Raw genomic sequence first — 19,401 nt, 5'->3', positions numbered from 1 at the left:
AGCCATATGCAAATGAATGAACTAGCCCTCTATCTCACACCACACAAAAACTAACTCAAAATAGATTACAGACCTAAATGTTTAGAAGTGCTGGGAAAAAACAACGGTAAGCTCCTTGACATCAATCTTGGCAATGATTTTTTTAATTTGACTCCAAAAGCCTAGGCAATAAAAACAAAAATAAGACGGACTACTTCAAACTATAAGGTCTACACAGTTATAGAAACCAGCAACAGGATGAAAAGGCAACCTAAGGAATGGAAGAATATATTTACAAACCTGCAAATCTAATGAAATTTGCAAAAGCTGATTAGAGGTTAACATCCAAAATATACAAGAAACCCACACAACTCAAGAGCAAAAAACAAATAATCCTATTAAAAAATGGGCAAAGAACCTGTATAAGCATTTTTTCCAAAGAAGATGTATAAATGTACAACATGTACATGAAAGGATATTCAACATGCCCAATCATCAGAAAAATGCAAATCAAAACCACAATGAGATATTACCTCACAGCTGTTAGGATGTCTATCATTAAAAAGACAAGATATAACAAAGGTTGGTAAGGATGTGGAAAAAAAGGAATACTTATAGCATTGTTGGTGGAAGTATAAGTTGGTTCAGCCACTGTGGAAAACAGTATGGAGGTTCCTCCAAAAATTAAAAATAGAACTATCATGTGATTCAATCCTATTTCAAATGGGTATACAGCCAAAGGAAATAAAATCATTACCTCAAAGAAATATCTGTACTCCCATGCTCATAGTGGCATTATTCACACTAACCAAGGAAGCAACCTAAGTGTTTGATGACAGATAAATGGATTGAGAAAATGTGAAACACAAACACATGCACATATACAGGAATATGTTTTAGCCTTAAAAAAAAGGGAAGGAAAGCCCTGTCACTTGTGACAATTTAAATCAATCTGGAGGGCATTATGCTAAGTGAAAGAAAAGACAGCAAAAGACAAATACTAGATGGTATCACTTATATGTGGAATCTTAAAAAAAAACTTTTTAAAAATCTTTTAAAAAGCAAACAAAAACAAACAAACAAACAAAAGGGGCACCTGGGTGGCTCAGTCGGTTAAGCATCTGCCTTTGGCTCAGATCATGATCCCAGGGTCCTGGGATAGAGTCCCACCTTGGGGGGGGGGGGGGGGGGGGGGGGGGGGGGGGGGGGCGGTCTATACTCAGCAGGGAGTCTGCCTCTCCCTCTGCCCCTCCTTCCACTCATTCTCTCAATCTCTCTCTCTCTCTCTCTCTCAAATAAATAAATAAAATGGGGTGAGCCTGGTGGTGGGGATTATGGAGGGCACTATTGCATGGAGCACTGGGTGTGGTGCATAAACAATAAATTTTGGAACACTGAAAAAAATTAAATTAAATTAAATTTTAAAAATACACAGACCACAAAAAAAAAGAAAGAAAGAAAAGAACATATTAAATAAATAAATAAATAAATAAATAAAATCTTTCTTTAAAAAATTAACTCATAGAAACAAAATATCGTGGTGCCTTCCAGGGCCTGAGGGTAAGGGGAAATGGGGAGAGATTGGTACAAGGATACAAACTTTCAATTATAAGATGAATAAAGTCTGTGGATCTAATGTATAACATGGTAACTATGGTAATTATAATTGATCATACTATATTGTGTAACTGAATTTGTTAAGGGAGTAGGAATTAAGTGTTCTCACCAGAACAAACAAAGATAAATATGTGAGGTCATGGATGTGTTAACTAAGTGGATTATAGGTTAGAATTCATTCACAATGTGTACATATATTAAATCATCACATGGTATACTTTAAATATATTATAGTTGCTCCCTTTGGGGGAAGGGGGACTCCGACATAAGAAGAATATTACTCACAGTGTTCAGCCAGTGGCAAGGTGGCCTCTTCAGGTGCATCCCACTATGGGGCATATGTGTGGCCCACTTGCCCAGGCTGAGCCTACTTGTGCACCTCAGTTCAGGAGGGTCCTCCTGGACCTGAGAGTGGACTTTGGTCAGAGTGAAGCCACATGGGGTGTGAAAGTAACTCATCAGGGAAAGGACCAGGACTTTGAGAGGAGAGGCTTCAAGCTGGGGATAAAGATGCTGCAGGTTCCAGAGAGCATCCTTGCTGAGCACTACTATGACCTATAGCCTGCAGAGGAACCCTTCTACCGAGCCCTCCACAGCTACAGGAGGTTGGCCCTATAATGATTATGGTCTACAATGCCATCATCTAGGAAGGACCCAACATGGTCCGTACCAACTCACTTAAGGCCACCCCTGGCACCACTGTGGAGACTTTATCATCCACATCAGCAAGAGAGTCATTCACACCAGGAACTCTGTGGAAAGGACCTAGAGAAAGATCCAGCTGTGGTTCTGGAGCAATGAGCTGGCAGACTGAGCAGATGAAAGCCACCCATCAACATTTACCCAGCCTGAGGAGTAAAATGTGCTTTCATCTGCCCCAGCATCTACCCAGGACAAACTACTTCTGTGAACAAGAACTGGAGCCCACATCCAAATTCTGCTCATTTATCTTAAATTATCTCCCTATCCACCTCCTACTCCTCTCCAGCCCACAGACGTCTGAGCTACCAGCTTTATTTGCCTTTCAGTGTCTTAAGCCAGTATGATATGGGACCAAATCCTTTCTGTACCAAAGTACCAGATAACCTCCAGATTGTCTCCAAAAGGGGGAACATTAAATACACTATGCTATGCAAATTAATTAATTAGCTAATTAATTATTAATTACAATTTAATTTGTCAGTTATACCTCAATAAAGCTAAAAAATGATCTAAAAAAACAGGAAAATAATGCATGAGAAATTGGAAATTAAAGAGAAATAGAATATGGCAAAAGATATTAAAATAACTTATAAAATATAATGCCAAAATTGTTTACAAAGAAATTTCTAACTCTAGTTGATGGAAAATTTTATTAAAAAATAGAAATTGCCTATTTGAATAAAAGTATAAAATTTTATTAAATTAGAAATTATAGAAGAGGGGCGCCTGGGTGGCTCATGGGTTAAAGACTCTGCCTTTGGCTCACGTTGTGATCCCCGGGTCCTGGGATCGGGCTCCACATCGGGCTCTCTGCTCAGCAGGGAGCCTGCTTCCTCCTCTCTCTCTGCCTGCCTCTCTGCCTACTTGTGATCTCTGTCTGTCAAATAAATAAATAAAATCTTAAAAAAAAAAGAAATTATAGAAGAAAACTACAATAACTCAAAAACAGGTCAAGAATAATGAATAGTAGTTATCTTTTGGTGGAAGGTCATGACTGTAAGGAGAATGGTAGAGCTTCTGAGATGTTGGTGTACTACAAGGCTTTGGGGGTTGGTTACAGAAGTATGTTCACTTTACCAAAATTCATTGAGCTAAAACTCTTATATTCCAAATGTTAAGATTTAATCAAATATTACTTTAAAATAAAACTAAATTAAGAAGAACAGGGAAAAAAGGAATTGAGAATATTTACTACCAGAAAGGTAGTAGGTAATTTCAGCCAAACCTTTTAATGAGGAAAACAAGAAAAAGTGAGCAAGTTTTTCATTAACTTACAGAAGGCATCAAAAAGACTTCTGCTTTCTGATCCAAGAGGTAAAGAGCTTCAAAGTTGTCACTTCCATCATCACAATAAGAACAAAGCTGAAAAGCTGAAAGCTGTTGAAAAGCAACAACTCTCCTTAACCATCAGAGAAGACAGGTCACAGGGAAAACTGCTGTCCCAAAAACTAGAATGAGAGAGAGCTGATGTAATGGTTAATCCTACATGTTGACTTGACTGGGCAATCAGGTGCTCCAGCACTTGGCCAAACAGTATATAAGTATTTCTGGAAGAGATTAACATTTGAACTGGTAGACTGAGTAACATGGATTAACCTCCCTAACGGGATAGGGCTCATCCAGTCAACTGAAGACTTGAATAGAAAAATTATTAATACAATACATCACATCAACAGGCTAAAGAAGAAAATACTCACATAATTTTACCTATAGATGCACAAAAAACATTTGAGAAAATCCAACACCCATTCATGACAAAAAATTCTCAGTAAACTAGGAAAAGAGAACTGTCTCAACTTCATAAAGAATAGCTACAGCAAACCTATAGCTAACAACAAACTTAATCATAAGAAACCAGAAGGTTGGTCGCCTGGGTGGCTTGGTGGGTTAAGCCTCTGCCTTCAGCTCAGGTCATGAACTCAGGGTCCTGGGATCAAGTCCCGCATTGGGCTCTCTGCTCAGCAGGGAGCCTGCTTCCCCTTCTCACTCTCTCTCTGCCTGCCTCTCTGCCTACTTGTGATCTCTGTCAAATAAATAAATAAATAAAATCTTTAAAACAACAACAACAGGGGCACCTGGGTGGTTCAGTGGGTTAAGCCTCTGCCTTCAGCTCAGGTCATGATCTCAGGGTCCCGGGATTGAGCCCCACATCGGGCTCTCTGCTCAGCGTGGAGCCTGCTTCCCCGCCCCCTCTCTGCCTACTTGGGATCTCTGTCTGTCAAATAAATAAATAACATTAAAAACAAAACAAAACAAAACAGAAGTTTCTCCTATTTCTGGTCTTTTCAACATTGTACCAGAAAGCCTAGTTAATGCAATAAAATAAGAAATTAAATAAAAAGTATACAGATTGGGAAGACAAACATAAAAGCTTCTTTGTTCACTGATGACATTGTCTATTAAAAAATTGAAAAGAGGAATGCCTCGGTGGCTCAGTCAGTTGAATAGCTGTCTTTGGCTCAGATCCTGATCCCAGAGTTCTGGATCAAGTCCTGCATCCAGCTCCTTGCTCAACAGGAGCCTCCTTTTTCCTCTGCCTGCCAATCCCCCTGCTTGGGCACATGCTCTCTCTCTCACTCTGTCTCTCTCTGACAAATAAATAAATAAAATATTTGAAAAAAATTCAAAAGACAAAAAAAAAAAAACCCTCTTGGAACTACTAAGCGATCAATAGCAAGATTTCAGAAAACAAGGTTAATATACAAAAGTTAATCTTTTCCTACATAAGAGCAATGAACCACTGGACAGATAACCATCCAACTTCAAAACTCACCATAAAGCTACAGCAATCAAGACAGTGTGGCACTGATGAAAGAACAGACAAGTAGATCAAGGAAACAGAATAGTGAGTGTAGAAATATATCCAAACAAGTACAGCCCACTCATTTTTGACAAAGGAGCAAAAGCAATACAGTAAAGAGAAAAAAGTAGTCTTTTTAAAAAATGGTGCTGCAACAATAGGACAACCAAAAAATGCACACACCAAAAACTGATGTAGATACAGATTTTATAACCTTCATGAAAATGAATTGAAAATAGATCATAGACTTAAATGTAAAGTATGAAACTATAAACCTCCTAGAAGATAACATAGAAGAAAATCTAGATAACCTTGGGTTTGGCAATGACTTTTTAGGTACAACACTAAAAGCACATTGCATGACATAATTAAGTTGAACCTCGTTAAAAATTAAAAACATATGCTATGCAAAAGACATTGTCAAGACAATAAGAAGACAAGCCACAGACTGGGAGAAAAACCCTTGCAAAAGATTTATCTCATAAAGATCTATTATCTAAAATATACAAAACTCTTGAAGCTCAGCAATAAGAAAATAACATGCAAGTAAAATGTGCAAAAGATCTGAACAGACAACTCATCAAAAACCTATACAAATATGGGGCGCCTGGGTGGCTCAGTGGGTTAAAGCCTCTGCCTTTGGCTCAGGTCATGAACTCAGGGTCCTGGGATCAAGTCTCGCATTGGGCTCTCTGCTCAGCAGGGAGCCTGCTTCCCCTTCTCACTCTCTCTCTGCCTGCCTCTCTGCCTACTTGTGATCTCTGTCAAATAAATAAATAAAATCTTTAAAACAACAACAACAACAGGGGCACCTGGGTGGTTCAGTGGGTTAAGCCTCTGCCTTCAGCTCAGGTCATGGTCTCAGGGTCCTCAGATCGAGCCCTGCATCGGGCCTCTCTGCTCAGCAGGGAGCCTGCTTCCTCCTCTCTCTCTCTGTCTACTTGAGATCTCTGCCTATCAAATAAATAAATAAAATCTTAAAAAAAAAAAACCTATACAAATGGAAAATGGACATGTGAAAAAATGCTCAACATGTTATCTCATTAGGGTATTGCAATTTAAAATAAGAATGAGCTACCACAGGGTGCCTGGGTGGCTCAGTGGGTTAAGCCTCTGCCTTCAGCTCAGGTCATGATCTCAGGGTCCTGGGATCAAGCAGGGAGTCTGCTTCCCCCTCTCTCTCTGCCTGCCTCTCTGCCTACTTGTGATTTCTCTGTCAAATAAATATATAAAATTAAAAAAAAAAGAATGAGGATACCACTACACACCTACTAGAATGTCCAAAATCTAGAACAATAACACCACCAAATGCTCCCAAGGCTATGAGGCAATAGGAACTCTCTTTTTGATGTATTCTGTCACTTATAATAAGAATGCAAAATGAGGGACACCTGGGTGGCTCAGTGGGTTAAACCCTCTGCCTTTGTCTCAGGCTATGATCCCTGCTCAGCGGGGAGCCTGCTTCCTCCTCTCTCTCTGTCTGCCTCTCTGCCTACTTGTGACCTCTGTCTGTCAAATAAATGAATAAAATCTTTTAAAAAATGCAAAATGATATAGCCAGTTTGGAAGATAGTTTGGCAGTTTCTTACAAAACTAAACATATTTTTATCATATAATCTTAAGTATATACCCAAATGAGTTGATAACATGGCCACACAAAAACCTGCACATAGACATGCAGCTTTATTCATAATTGCCCAAACTCAGAAGCAAGCAGGATGTCCTTCAATAGGTAAATGGATAAGTAAACACAGTACAGCCACACAATGGAAAATCATTCATTACTGAAAAAGTAACTGATCAAACCATGAAAGTATATGCAAGAGGAAAATTAAATGCATATTACTATATGAAAGAAGTCAATCTGAAAAGGCCACATACTGTATGATTCCAACTACATGACATTTTGGGAAAGGCAAAACTATGGAGACAGTAAAAAGATCAATGGTGGCCAGGAGTTAGTGGAGAAGGAAGATGAACAGTGGAGCACAGGACTTTTAGGACAGTGAAACTGTTTTCTATGGTGTTATTAATGGTGGATATGTGTCATTATACATTTGTCCAAACCCACACAATATATAACACCAAACGTAAACTACACTGTAAACTATGGACTTTGCGTGATTGCTGATGTGTCAATGTAGGTTTATTGACCACTCTGATGGGAGATATTGACAATGAGGGAAGTCCTGGTACTGGTGGGTGCTGGCGTTATATGGAAAATCTCTGTGCCTTCTTCTTAATTTTGTTTGAACCAAAAACTACTTACTCTAAAAATTAAAGCCTTTTTTTAAAAATGGAAACACTAAAAAAACGAAAGAAAGAAAGAAAGAAAGAAAGAAAGAAAGAAAGAAAGAAAGAAAGAAAGAAAGACAACTAAAAAGAAAAGAAAAATTTGGAAGCAGCCAGAGAGAAATGATGCATTGCTTACAGAGGAATCCCACTTGGAAGTATAGTCAATTATGAGACATGGAATATAACCCTATTCTATGGAGGCCAGAAGGAAGTAGCACAATATTTTTTTAAGTGCTACAAGAATTGCCAGTTTCAAGGAAAATTTGTCTCACTTTTGTCCCACAATAGTTCTGACACCAGATATGTAGGTTTTTCCACTCCAAGCAATTCTCCAATTCCTAGCAGACACCAACCAGATGTCCTACAATTTAACTCAATTCTAACACTAATTGCCTTCAGTTGGCACAACCCCACACAGGTTAAGGGCTCAGTCCCACATGATGTTTCCCTCACTCTTCCATTTCAGATACCAGTCCCAGGTTATCACCTGTATTTCTGATCAACAGCCTAAAAATCAGGGTTCCTATGGCCCCCTCTCTGAGTTTGATAATTTGTTAGAACTGCTCACAAAACTCTGGGCAACACTTAGCTTTATCAGTTTATTATAAAGGATACAACTCAGGAACAGATAGAAGAGATGCATAGGAAAAAGTATAGGAAAGGTACATGGAGCTTCCATGCCTGCTCTGGGCACTTCCAGCACTTCAATGAAATCCCACACTTCTAGCACTTCAATGTGCTCATCAACCTGGAAGCTTGCCAATCTCTGTCAGTTAGGGTTTTATGGAGACTTCATTATGTAGGGATAGTTGATTAAATCATTGGTTATTGGTAATTAACTCAACTTTGGCCCCTCTCCCCTCTCCAGATGTCAGAGTTGGTAGGGGCAGATGCTGAAAGTTCCAACTCTCCAGTCACACAGTTTAGTCCCCTGGCAACCAGTTCTTCCTCATCCTGAGAGGCTTTCTAAAAGTTACCTCATTAACATAAATTCAGACATGCTTGAAAAAGTCTTGTTATGAATAACAAAAAATGCTCTTCTGATCATTTTCACTCAGGAAAGTCCAAGTATTCTAGGAGCTGTGTAGCAGAACTGGGAACGAAGACTAAATATATATTTCTCATTATATCACATAATATCACACACCTGCAAATTCCATATCTGGCAAAAGTATGTTTCAGGAAGAAAATTACGATATTAATGTTATAGGAAATGAAGACAGGATCCAAGTACTGACAAAATTGACAACACCATTCATAATAAAAACTCTCAGTGGCCTCTGTTAATTAACAACCTATACTTTATGCTTAATTTTGCTGCGAACCTAAAACTCCTTTAAAAAGAATGTCTATATGAAAAGGGAAAAAAATATTTGATGTGATGTGTAAAAAGCATTATGACAGTTTAGAGGGTAAATGCTTTTAAATACCACTTCCATGTGGTATATATACACAATGGAATACTATGCAGCCATCAAAAGAAATGAAATCCTGCCATTTAGAACGACGGGGATGGAACTAGAGGGTATTATGCTTAGTGAAATAAATCAATCGGAGAAAGACAACTATCATATGGTCTCCTGATATGAGGAGGTGGAGATGCAATGTGGGGGGGTTGGGGGGTAGGAAAAGAATAAATGAAACAAGATGGGATCGGGAGGGAAACAAACCATAAGAGACTCTTAATCTCCCAAAACAAACTGAGGGTTGCTGGGGGTCGGGGGGTTGGAAGAGGGTGGTGGGGTTATGGACATTGGGGAGGGTATGTGCTATGGTGAGTGCTGTGAAGTGTGTAAACCTGGCGATTCACAGACCTGTACCCCTGGGGCTAATAATATATGTTTATTAAAAAAAATTTAAAACTTTTAAAAATAAATAAATATCACTTCCATCATTCACCAATCAAATTCCAATCAAATATTTTTTCTTCTAAACCTACATCTTAAAAATCAAAACACTGAAAAAGAGAATACAGCTAAAACTGATATCAAAACAGTAATGGATAAGTATTTTCCAAGCTTTGAAGCCTAGAAAGAAATTACTAATTTTTGTTAATTTCAGCATGTAGAATGAGGATAATTTTGTTACTTGCCATGCCTGATTCTCAATGAAATCTATCTTCAAAGACCAAAGTTTCTGGAACAGAATTCTATCCTAGGACTCATCACTCCTATAGCAAGTGAGGATATCCAAGGAGGAGAGAGGCTCTCTGTGCCTGAATTCCTTCAGTAGTTAGGGACCACTGACCTACATCCATCTGTACTGACCAATGCCTTTGAAAGTTAGACTTTTACATGCAGGCCACAGCCTGTTTAAAGGGAGCCCTTTCAGAGCAAGCAGAGCAGGCTCTCTCCACAGAATGGATATTCTGGAGATAACAAGTGGAGACTCAGACATCCTAAGAATAATGAAGAAAATACAAAAAGGGTCAACCCTTATACTAGTCTAATAAAGTCTCAGAACTAGAAATTCAGACTATAAATTCTTGAACTAATTACTTAGATGCCAACACTTACGTGGTCACAGTGTTGAAGCCACAGGCCTTCAGCTTCAGCAAGCGGTCCCTCCAATACTCCCTGGGCACCCGGAAATAGTGAATAGTACCTGCTATGATCAGGAAAGGAAAGCCATCTAGTGTGAAGCTTGAGCCTTCAACTTTCAGACCCACATTGCGATTTATTATGTGGGAGGGAGTCAGGGAAACTTGATTCATCCTGCAAGGACAAAGAAGGTGTGTGAAGTCCTCAAGATGTTACCATGTGGCACACAGTTTGGGCAAATCCAAAAGGCCTTTCCTTCAGGGGCTCTAGGCATGCCTCCAGTGCAAAGAGAACTTCCCAACCCTCCTCCAACATACCTGGGTGAGAAGTCTCCTCCAAACTGAGCTGTTACCAATAACCCTGAAGACAGGTACAGGATGCTCACAGGTCTCAACAAAAAGGTCAGCATGCTAAACAGAGAGGACAGAACTGAAGTCAGACATCCTGGAGGCAGAGAAGGAGGTGGGAGCTGAGTGAGGTCTTGCCTGCTGAGGTGGGTGAGCAGCACAGAAGTGGCCTCACTGGAAGGCAGGACCAGGACCCACGACAGACTGGAGGGGGGGCAGCTGCAACGAAGAGCCTCCTGATAGTAACTGGGTTTTCTGACCCCTGTTACATTTTAGAGAAGATCAAGCCTCAGTCCAGTAAATTTCACAGAATAGAATATAATCTCTCCAAAATTTGTGAGAGACCTTCTACTAGTAAGGAATGAGCCCTGCTTATCAGAGAACACTCACTGGAATGTAGGACTCTCTCTGTAGCCGGGTGCCAATTTCTATCCCCATCCGAATTTTCTACTTCTCTGCTACTGTAGGACGCCATCTAATTAGCTCCCAGAACACACTCAGCATTCGTGTGGCTACTGATCTTCTTTATGCGGCGCACCCGGGGGCAAATGCTCTTTCCTTAGGTATCAAAAGTTCTATGAGTCCGATGCAGGCTGAACCAGGGCGGCCTAGCCCAGTCCGGGGGCTGCGCAGCTTCTAGCACGGGTAAGCGCTCTGCATGGGGCGTGGCTGGGTGCTCGCTACCCAGAGCAGCGCCTGAATTACAGCAAGTGCTCAACTAATGTTTTCTGAACAAAGAAGTCGCCGCAATCGGTAAAACATCTGTGTCGCTTCCATAGGCTTCAGCTTTATCATGGGCTTCTTGAGGACTCCTTAGGCAGAGTTGGGAGGGTAGAAAGCAACAGTTTTCTGTAGGGAAATAGGATGGAAAAGAGAATGGGGCCCAGAGATTAGAGAAGACAGACCCCCTGGGCACCACTCGACTCTTCACTGTGGGCGTGAAGAGTCCGGGAAGACGGACTGAGATCAGACGACGCTCATTGATTTCCGGGGAGAAGACAGACAGGACAAAGCAGAACCTCCAGGGAACCTGACCGAAGGGCCTAGAGAAAAATTCCAGAAAGTGAGGAAACCCGAGGGGCTGTCTGGGTTGACACGGCTCAGGGCTGCGGGTGGGCCCAGCGCTGGGAGAGGCCACCGCGCGGGAGGTGCGGAGAGGCCCCGGGGCTGTCGCGGGCGTGGGTGCTCCGGTGGGCGCTCGGGCCAGAGCCTACCTTACCCTTGGCCGGACTGCTCCTTCCCCAACTTCGCAGCGTTAGGTCAGTAGCGGCCGCCAGGTGGGGGACAGAGCGGGAAAAGAGCCGGCTGCGCTCTCCTCCCGGGGTAGCCTCCGCCGGCAGTAACCTCCCACCTCCCGCGCCCTTCCCCTACCTCAGATAGCCCGCCCCCGCCTCAGGCCTCACTCTCCGCAGACCCGCTCCCCACCCCGCCCCGGGCAGATCCTCCCCCACACCCGCCCCAGCTCCACGGCAGAACGGCTTCCATCCCCAGCCAAGCACAACCTTCGCAGTGTACTGTCCTTGCCCTCCGCTGGTCCGCCCCCAGCCCCCGAGCCCGGGGGCGTTGATAAGCCGCAGCCCTGACTCTGCCCAGAGGAGTGCGGCTGTCGCAGTGAGCTCAGCGGGTCCTCTGTGCCCTCTTGGTCTGCCAGAGGCCGGCTCTGGCCTTCGGGGACTCGGTCAGTTGTGACAGCTAATAGTTGAGGAGCGCTGTCAGCGGAGTGCGGACGGCTTTCCATCCGTTCCCCCCAGTCCTGCGCTGCTAACCCCCTCCGCCCCTTTTCTTTCTCTGGGACCCACTTAGGCGCCCTTCCCAGGCCCGGCGCTGCGGGAGGAAAGCCGGCTCAGCAGAGCCACTGGCACACTCGCTGGGTCACGGCAGGAGATTCATTCCCGGAGCGTCCAGGTTGGGGGCAGGGGTGTCCTCCTCTCCACAGCGACCGCAGCTCCTCCATCTGGGTCGCTTCAGCGCGCGTTCACTAACAACAGTCCCCCGGTGCTAGGTGCTGAGAACACAGATAAGGAATATCCCTTTCCCCCTGTAGGGAATGCCTAACAAAGCCAATCTACATCCTGGAGGAGGAGGACCATTTTCCTTTACCCTGCCTACCCTACTGCTAGTAACTCAGCTGGGAGTAGCGGCTCACAAAGTGTGGTGTGGGTGAGCATTATCAACACGCAGATGCTCTGTCCCATTTTGGACCTACAGAATCTGAAACTCTGGGCAATACTAATGTACGCTAAAGTTGGGGACTACAGGTCTACAGCTTCCCTCTCCACCCCTCGCCCTTGTCTCCGCAGGAAAAAGGACATCTGAGGCAAAATGGGTGGTCCCAAGTAGAGGTGGAGAGGCTCTAAATTAATTTCACCGGTGCAACTGCACCTGTGTGGTTGTGCTGCTCCTTCTTTCAGCTTTTGGCTCCCTCTGGATGGGAGATCAAGCTCCATTTATAATTCTCAGCTTTTGTGAATATTGTTACTATAAATTTTGGGGGTCCAGGTGCCCCCTTCTGATCACTACATTTGTAACTTTTATTTATTTATTTATTTGACAGAGGGAGAGCATAAGCAGAGAGAGCAGCAGAGGGAGAGAGAGAAGCAGGCTCCCCACTGAGCATGGAGCCCAATGGGGAGGGGGGATCCCAGGACTGAACCGAAAGCAGATGCTTAATGGCCTGAGCGGACTGAGCCACCCCGGTGCCCCTGGATGTTAGTACTTTGCTAAAGGCAAAAGGCAATCTTAGTCCGACCTCCACACATCCCCCCCCCAACCTGTAAGTCTGTAAGTCTACTTTAACATATAAAAATTCCTTTGGAAACTTGGTTTATCCCTGCCCCCCAAGATATGTATTGGTAATCATCCCCAAGCATAGGGCCTGCAAATATACACCTGAAGGGTCTCATGACTAAGATTTTATTAGACAGTAGTAAATGACCTTTCCTAACAATAGCTAGCCCCTCAAGGTCCTGGAACCTTGCTTCCAAATTCCTTAGAGACTTATGCTATTCCTAACCCTCTCCCAACTTGAAAGTATATAACCAACTCCTCATAACCCCAGTGCAGCTCTTTCTGCCCAAGGATCTGTCCCTGTGCTTTAATAAAACCACCTTTTTTGCACCAAAGTCACCTCAAGAATTCTTTCTGGACCATTTGCTCCTGAACCCCAACATTTTCATATCATTACCCACACTGTTTCACCTACCAAATTATATAACTTCACTTGCAATAAAATTTATTTCATCACCAAGAAGTAAGATTCTAAAATTCTGCTTTCTGGCTACAGTCATTTTTTTCAATGTATCTTCCAAACTTGTTCTTATCAATCTTTGAATTTCCAGTCTTCTTGACAGAGTAGGCAGTTAGCCAGACATGAGCAGGGAAGGGTTTTTTCCAAATGTTGAAAAAGCCAGAACCCACCAACCACCTCCAGAGCATAAATAGCTGGAGAAATCCCTGAGAGAAATGCAGATGCAACTCCCTGTACCCACTATCCTCAAAGGACCCACAGCTTCCTTATAATACATTTACATTGCAGTTTCTCACACAGAGACACACACACACACCATACCCTTCACCTCCCCACCCCCATTTTCACAAGAAATGATGGGAAATATCCAAAATGGCTCACCCTAAGGAGACTAAATACAGAAACGGGGAAGGGGGGGCGGGTGTGAAGGGAAGGGTGGGACCAAAGGAACAAGAAAGAAAATGTAGCTAAAAAGATGGAAGTGCTGACACTTTAGGGCTCCTGCACTCTCTCTCTCTTTCTCCTTGTCTCTGTGTCTCTCTCTGTCTGTCTCATAGTCTGCTCTATCTTCCTTTTGTTTTGGCTGCTAATAAATGCTTGCTTACTAAGAGTTTGACTCTGAATTCTTTCTGGGCCAATTCAAGAAACAAGGACAGGAAGTGGGGTTCCCTGCTAACATTTGAGTCTCTCTTTTTCTGCAGCTTATCAGAAAACCAGCTCTGAGGGGTTTTTTGGTGTTTTTTTTTTTTTTTTTAAATCTGTTCTGTTTGTTTAATTTCCAGTTCAGTGATTTCCTCTCTAATCTTTATTTCTCCTCTCCTTCTGGATTTAGGCTTGCTTTATTTATTTATTTATTTATTTCCCTAGCTCCTTGAGGTGTAAGGTTAGGTTGTGTATTTGAGACTTTTCTTGCTTCTTGGGGAAGGCCTGTATTGCTATATACTTTCCTGTTAGGACTGCCTTTGCTGCATCCTAAAAGTTCTGAACTATCCTGTTTTCATTTTCATTTGTTTCCATGTAATTTTTTAATTCTTTAATTTCCTGGTTCACTCATTCATTCTCTGGTAGCATGTTCTTTCATCTCCATGTATTTGTGATCATCCCAAATTTTTTCTTGTGCTTAATTTCAAGTTTCATAGAATTGTGGTCTGAAAATATGCATGGTATGATCTCAATCTTTTTGTACTTACTGAGGCCTAAGTGGTGACCTGGTATGTGATGTATTCTGGAGAATGTTCCATCTGCACTCAAGGAGAATGTGTATTCTGTTATTTTTAGGATGAAATGTTCCGAATATATCTGTGAAGTCCATCTGGTCCAGTGTGCCATTCAAAGTGATTGTTTCCCTGTTGATCTTCTGCTTAGATGACCTGTCCATTGCTGTGAGTGGGGTGTTAAAGTTTCCTAGTATTATAGTATTATTATCAATGCATTTCTTGTTTTTATTACTGATTTATAAATTTGGGTGCTCCCAATCTGGGGACATAAATATTTATAATTGCTAGATCTTCTTGTTGGATAGACCCCTTTATTATGATATAGTGTCCTTCTTCATCTCTTATTACAGTCTTTGGCTTAAAATCTAGTTTCTCTGGCGGCATCTGGGTGGCTCAGTCAGTTAAGCATCTGCCTCCAGCTCAGGTCAGAATCTCAAAATCCTGGGATCAAACCCCACATTGGGCTCTCTGCTCATTGGGGAGTCTGATTCTCCCTCTCTCTTTGTGTGTGTGCACACACTCTGTCTCAAATAAATAATCCTTTAAAAAATGAAATAAAATCTAGTTTGTCTAATAAGGATTGCTACTCCAGATTCTTTCGATGTCCATTAGCATGATAAATGTTCTTCCATCTCCCACTACTAATCTGGAGGTTTCTTTGCATCTAAAATGAGTCTCCTTGAAGCAACATAGCAATGGGTCTTTTTTTTTTTTAATCAATTCTGATACCCTATGTCTGTTGATTAATGCATTTACTACATTTACATTCACAGTAACTATTGAAGGATATGAATTTAGTGCCATTGTATTACCTGTAAAGTCACTGTTCTTGTAGATCATCTCTGTTCCTTTCTGGTCTTTTGGGCTCTCTTTCCACTCAAAGCTTCCCCTTTAATATTTCTCACAGGGATGGTTTAGTGGTCATGAAATCCTTTAGTTTTTGTTTGTTTTGGAAACTCTTTATCTCTCCTTCTATTCTGAATGATAGCCTTGTTGAAAAAAATATTCTTGGCTGCATATTTTTCCCATTTAGCACATTGAATATATCACGCCAGTCCTTTCTTACCTGCCTGGTCTCTGTGGACAGGTCTGCTGCCAACCCTATATGTCTACACTTGTAGTTTAATGACCTCTTGTCTCCAGCTGCTTTTAGGATTTTTTTCTTTCTCTTGTAATTTCCAAGTTTCACTATAATATGTCAAATGTGGACTTATTTTTGTTGATTTTGATTGTACCTCTTGGACTTGATTGCCTGTTTCCTTCCCCAGATTAGGGAAGTTCTCAGCTTTAATTTGTTTAAATAAACCTTATGCCCCTTTTTCCCACTCCTCTTCTTCTGGGAGTCCTATAATATGGGTATTTTGCTTGATGCAATCAATGTGTTCCCTAAATCTACCTTCATGATCTAATAGCTTTCTTTCCCTCTTCTTTTCAGCTTAATTATTTTCCATCATTTTATCTTCTGTATCACTGATTCACTCTTCTGATTCATTCATCTTCATTTGTATGACTTCAACTTGGGACTGCATCTCCGTTATAGCATTTTTAATTTTGGCCTGACTAGATTTTAGTTCTTTTCTTTTATCTATATAGTAAGAGATTCTCTAGTGCCTTCTATGCTTTTTACGACACCAGCTAGTATCTTTATGATTTTTTTTTTAATTCTAGTTTAGACATCTTACTCATATCCATATTGATTAAATCCCTGGCTGTAAGTACTACCTCCTGTTCTTTCTTTTGGGCCAAATTTCTTCATCTCATCATTTTGTCCAGAAAAGAAAAGAAGAAATTAAAAACAAAACAAAACAAAAAAACCCCCCAAAAACCTAGATCCTTTGTGTGTTTTGCTCTGTTTGTTAAAAACAAAAACAAAGAAACAAACAAAAAAACTAGATCCTAAAGTAAGAAAGAAAATATATATAAGAAAATACAATGAAAGGAAACAAAAATAAAGTACGTATATAAATTAAAATTAAAAAAGAATTTAAAATTGAAAAAATAAGAACATAACTGAAAAAATAATACTAAAAGACTAAAGAATAAAAATACAAAAATGCTATCTATGGTTTTCTCCAAGAGCTGAAGCTCTGCAGCCCTCTATGATCAGTAAACTTGGTGACATCCAGTAGTTTGTGCTGGTCTTCTGGGGGAGGGGATTGTTGTGCTGATTCTCAGGTAGACTTACCAAAGTTGAAATGCACCTCCAGTGTGCAGGGAAGCCCAGCTTGGGGTAACAGCTCTGGACTCAGGTAGCACTGTTTTGCTCCCTGAAGGCTTTTAGCACTGATGGGCGCAGTGAATATGGCAGTGCCCCACTCTCTAGCACAGAAGCTGAAAGTTCATGCCCCCCACTCTTCAGTGAGCCCTCGCAGAAGAGCAATCAATCAGTCTTGTCTCCCCAGTTTCTCTCAGAACTCTTATGTTCACCTGGCCTGTGTCCAGCTGTTTTTATCTCAGGCACGCAATTTCAGTTTCAAACTCCAAATTTTAGGGACTCCCATGGAGCAGACTTGTGCTTTTCCCCTGGGAGAGGGAGGTCTCCCTATGCTTCTGCTTTTTTGCTGGACCTATCCCAGGAACATGATCACATGACCATGCAGTGGTTCGTAGTTTATGGCAACACAGAGCAGAAAGCCGGCACTTAACATACTCACTGTTCTCAGCCAGCTTTCGTGCTCCTTTGCCTGGGAATAGTGCCCCACTTATGTACCAGCCTTTCTTCTTGCAATCCCGGGGATCGGCAGACTACCTTGTTACACCTGGATTCTCCCCTGCTTCACTACCTGAGCATCTTTAAGCCAGGCATATCACCCCACTATAGCAGACTTCTAAAATTTCCAATTTTGCACTACACTGCTTAAAATGCTTTGCAATAGCCTCCTTAAGCAGGCTTCTTTCCTGCTGCCATATCCTCAGCTGTATCACACTGGATTCAAGTGTCTGCAACTCCTACCTTCCAAATAGTGTCTTTTCTGCTTGTAGACTTACAGCATATATTTTGTCAGACCTCCAATTGATTTCTTGGGTGTTCAGAATGATTTGATAACTATCTAGGTTCATTCAAGGGATAAGGCAAACTTAGGGTCCCCTTACTCCTCTGCCATCTTAACTCCTCCCCTTTTCAATGTTTCTTGAGTAGAAGATTCTTAAAACCAGAATAAGTATCACTAATGGGAGAGGGAATTAGGACCTCATGAATTTTGAGGGCTTCATTTGTTTCATATACATTTAACTTATGAACATTTAGGCTTATGTACAGGGTTTCATTAGAGTGGACTATAAAGGGTGCAAAATTTTAAGGTGGCATTCTCAGAATGTCATAAACATTTAATTTTCTGTTTGGTCCTTCTAACCCTATGTTTATACACATATGATCTACCTACTTCATCTAACAAGTTTCACAGCTGACTAATTTATCTATGCCTCACAAAACATTGAGTTTTATTTTTTTCTTTTTGTTTTCTATAGTAGATCAGAATATTTTTAATTCATCAAACACATATTATACAGCTCAAGTCCATGTCTTTGTTATTCTATTTAATGAGTCTTCCTGATTATTCATCTATTATTCCAGACGAATTTTAGAATCATTTTACTAAGTTCATCAAGTTGTAATTAGATCATCCCAGTTAAGCACATGGTATTTAAATGTTTGAGATATCTTTCTCAGGCCTAAAAAAAATACAGAATTTTTCTCTCTGCATAACACCATGCTTTAATTTTTATTTATTCATTGAATAATGAATACTTATAGAGAACCTATATTATTCCAAGCACTATTCAGGGTACCAGTAACAAAACAAAGGAAAATAACAAACCAATAAAAACTTGCCCTCATAGAGTTTATATTTCGACATGGTAGATAAGTAACAGAAAAGATAAATATGTAAAACTTATACTATGTTAGATGGTGGGTGCTACAGGGAAAGATAAAGGAAAGATAGGGATATGGAAGACACTCTCTCAGATAAGGTAGCTGAAGAAAGCCTAATAAGAAGGTGACATGTAAGTGAATGCCTTTACAGAATGAAGAATGGAGGTTTGAGTTCAAGAGGTCTGAGTCATAGTCCATTGTATATAACATACCACTTCTTTATCCATTCATCAGTCACTGGATATTTGGGCTCTTTCCATAATTTGGCTATTGTAGAAAATTGTAGAAAATGCTGCTATAAACATTGAGGTGCATGAATTAGTATATTTGTATTCTTTTGGTAAATAACTAGTAGTGCAACTGCTGGACCATAGGGTAGTACTATTTTTAACTTTTTGAGAAATCTCCATACTGATTTCCACAATGCCTCCACCAGTCTTCACTCCCACCACAGTGCAAAAATGTTCCCCTTTCTCTGCATCCTCTCCAACTCCTATTGTTTCTTGTGTTGTTGATTTTAGTCATTTTGAAAGGTGTGAAGTGATATCTCACTACAGTTTTGATTTGCATTTCCCTGATGATGAGTGATGTTGAACATCTTTTCATGTTGGTTGGCCATCTGTAGGTCTTCTTTGAAAAAATGTCTACTCATGTCTTCTAACCATTTTTAATTGGATTATTTATTTTTTGGGCTGTTTGGCAAGTTCTTTATGTATTTCAGATACTAGCTCTTTATTGAATTTGTCATTTGCATTTATCTTCTCCCATTCTGTAGGTTGCTTT

At 41.0% G+C, this 19,401-nt stretch overlaps 1 protein-coding gene across 2 annotated transcripts in view; it reads right to left on the bottom strand.

Annotated features, from left to right (window-relative positions):
* The window catches only part of LOC125079584 (beta-galactosidase-1-like protein 2), a 60,635-nt gene extending 48,940 nt beyond the window's left edge, over nucleotides 1-11,695 (bottom strand). The window contains exons 1-3 of one of the 2 annotated variants that reach the window (XM_047693313.1): nucleotides 11,212-11,695; nucleotides 10,251-10,343; nucleotides 9,910-10,107 (exon numbers count right to left, since the gene is read on the bottom strand). In XM_047693313.1, the coding sequence (XP_047549269.1) occupies nucleotides 9,910-10,107; nucleotides 10,251-10,342 (290 nt within the window). In that variant the 5' untranslated portion in view covers nucleotide 10,343; nucleotides 11,212-11,695. Of the gene's footprint in view, nucleotides 1-9,909; nucleotides 10,108-10,250; nucleotides 10,479-11,211 lie in introns of those variants that run through there. The other variant, XM_047693311.1, reaches the window with a different exon arrangement.
* Between the last annotated feature and the right edge of the window lie 7,706 nt (nucleotides 11,696-19,401).

This window comes from Lutra lutra, chromosome 10, assembly GCF_902655055.1.
Source record: "Lutra lutra chromosome 10, mLutLut1.2, whole genome shotgun sequence".
Taxonomy (NCBI): Eukaryota; Metazoa; Chordata; class Mammalia; order Carnivora; family Mustelidae; genus Lutra; species Lutra lutra.
The sequence above is the reverse complement of the archived record's forward strand: the minus strand, read 5'-3'. Positions and strand labels throughout refer to the sequence as shown.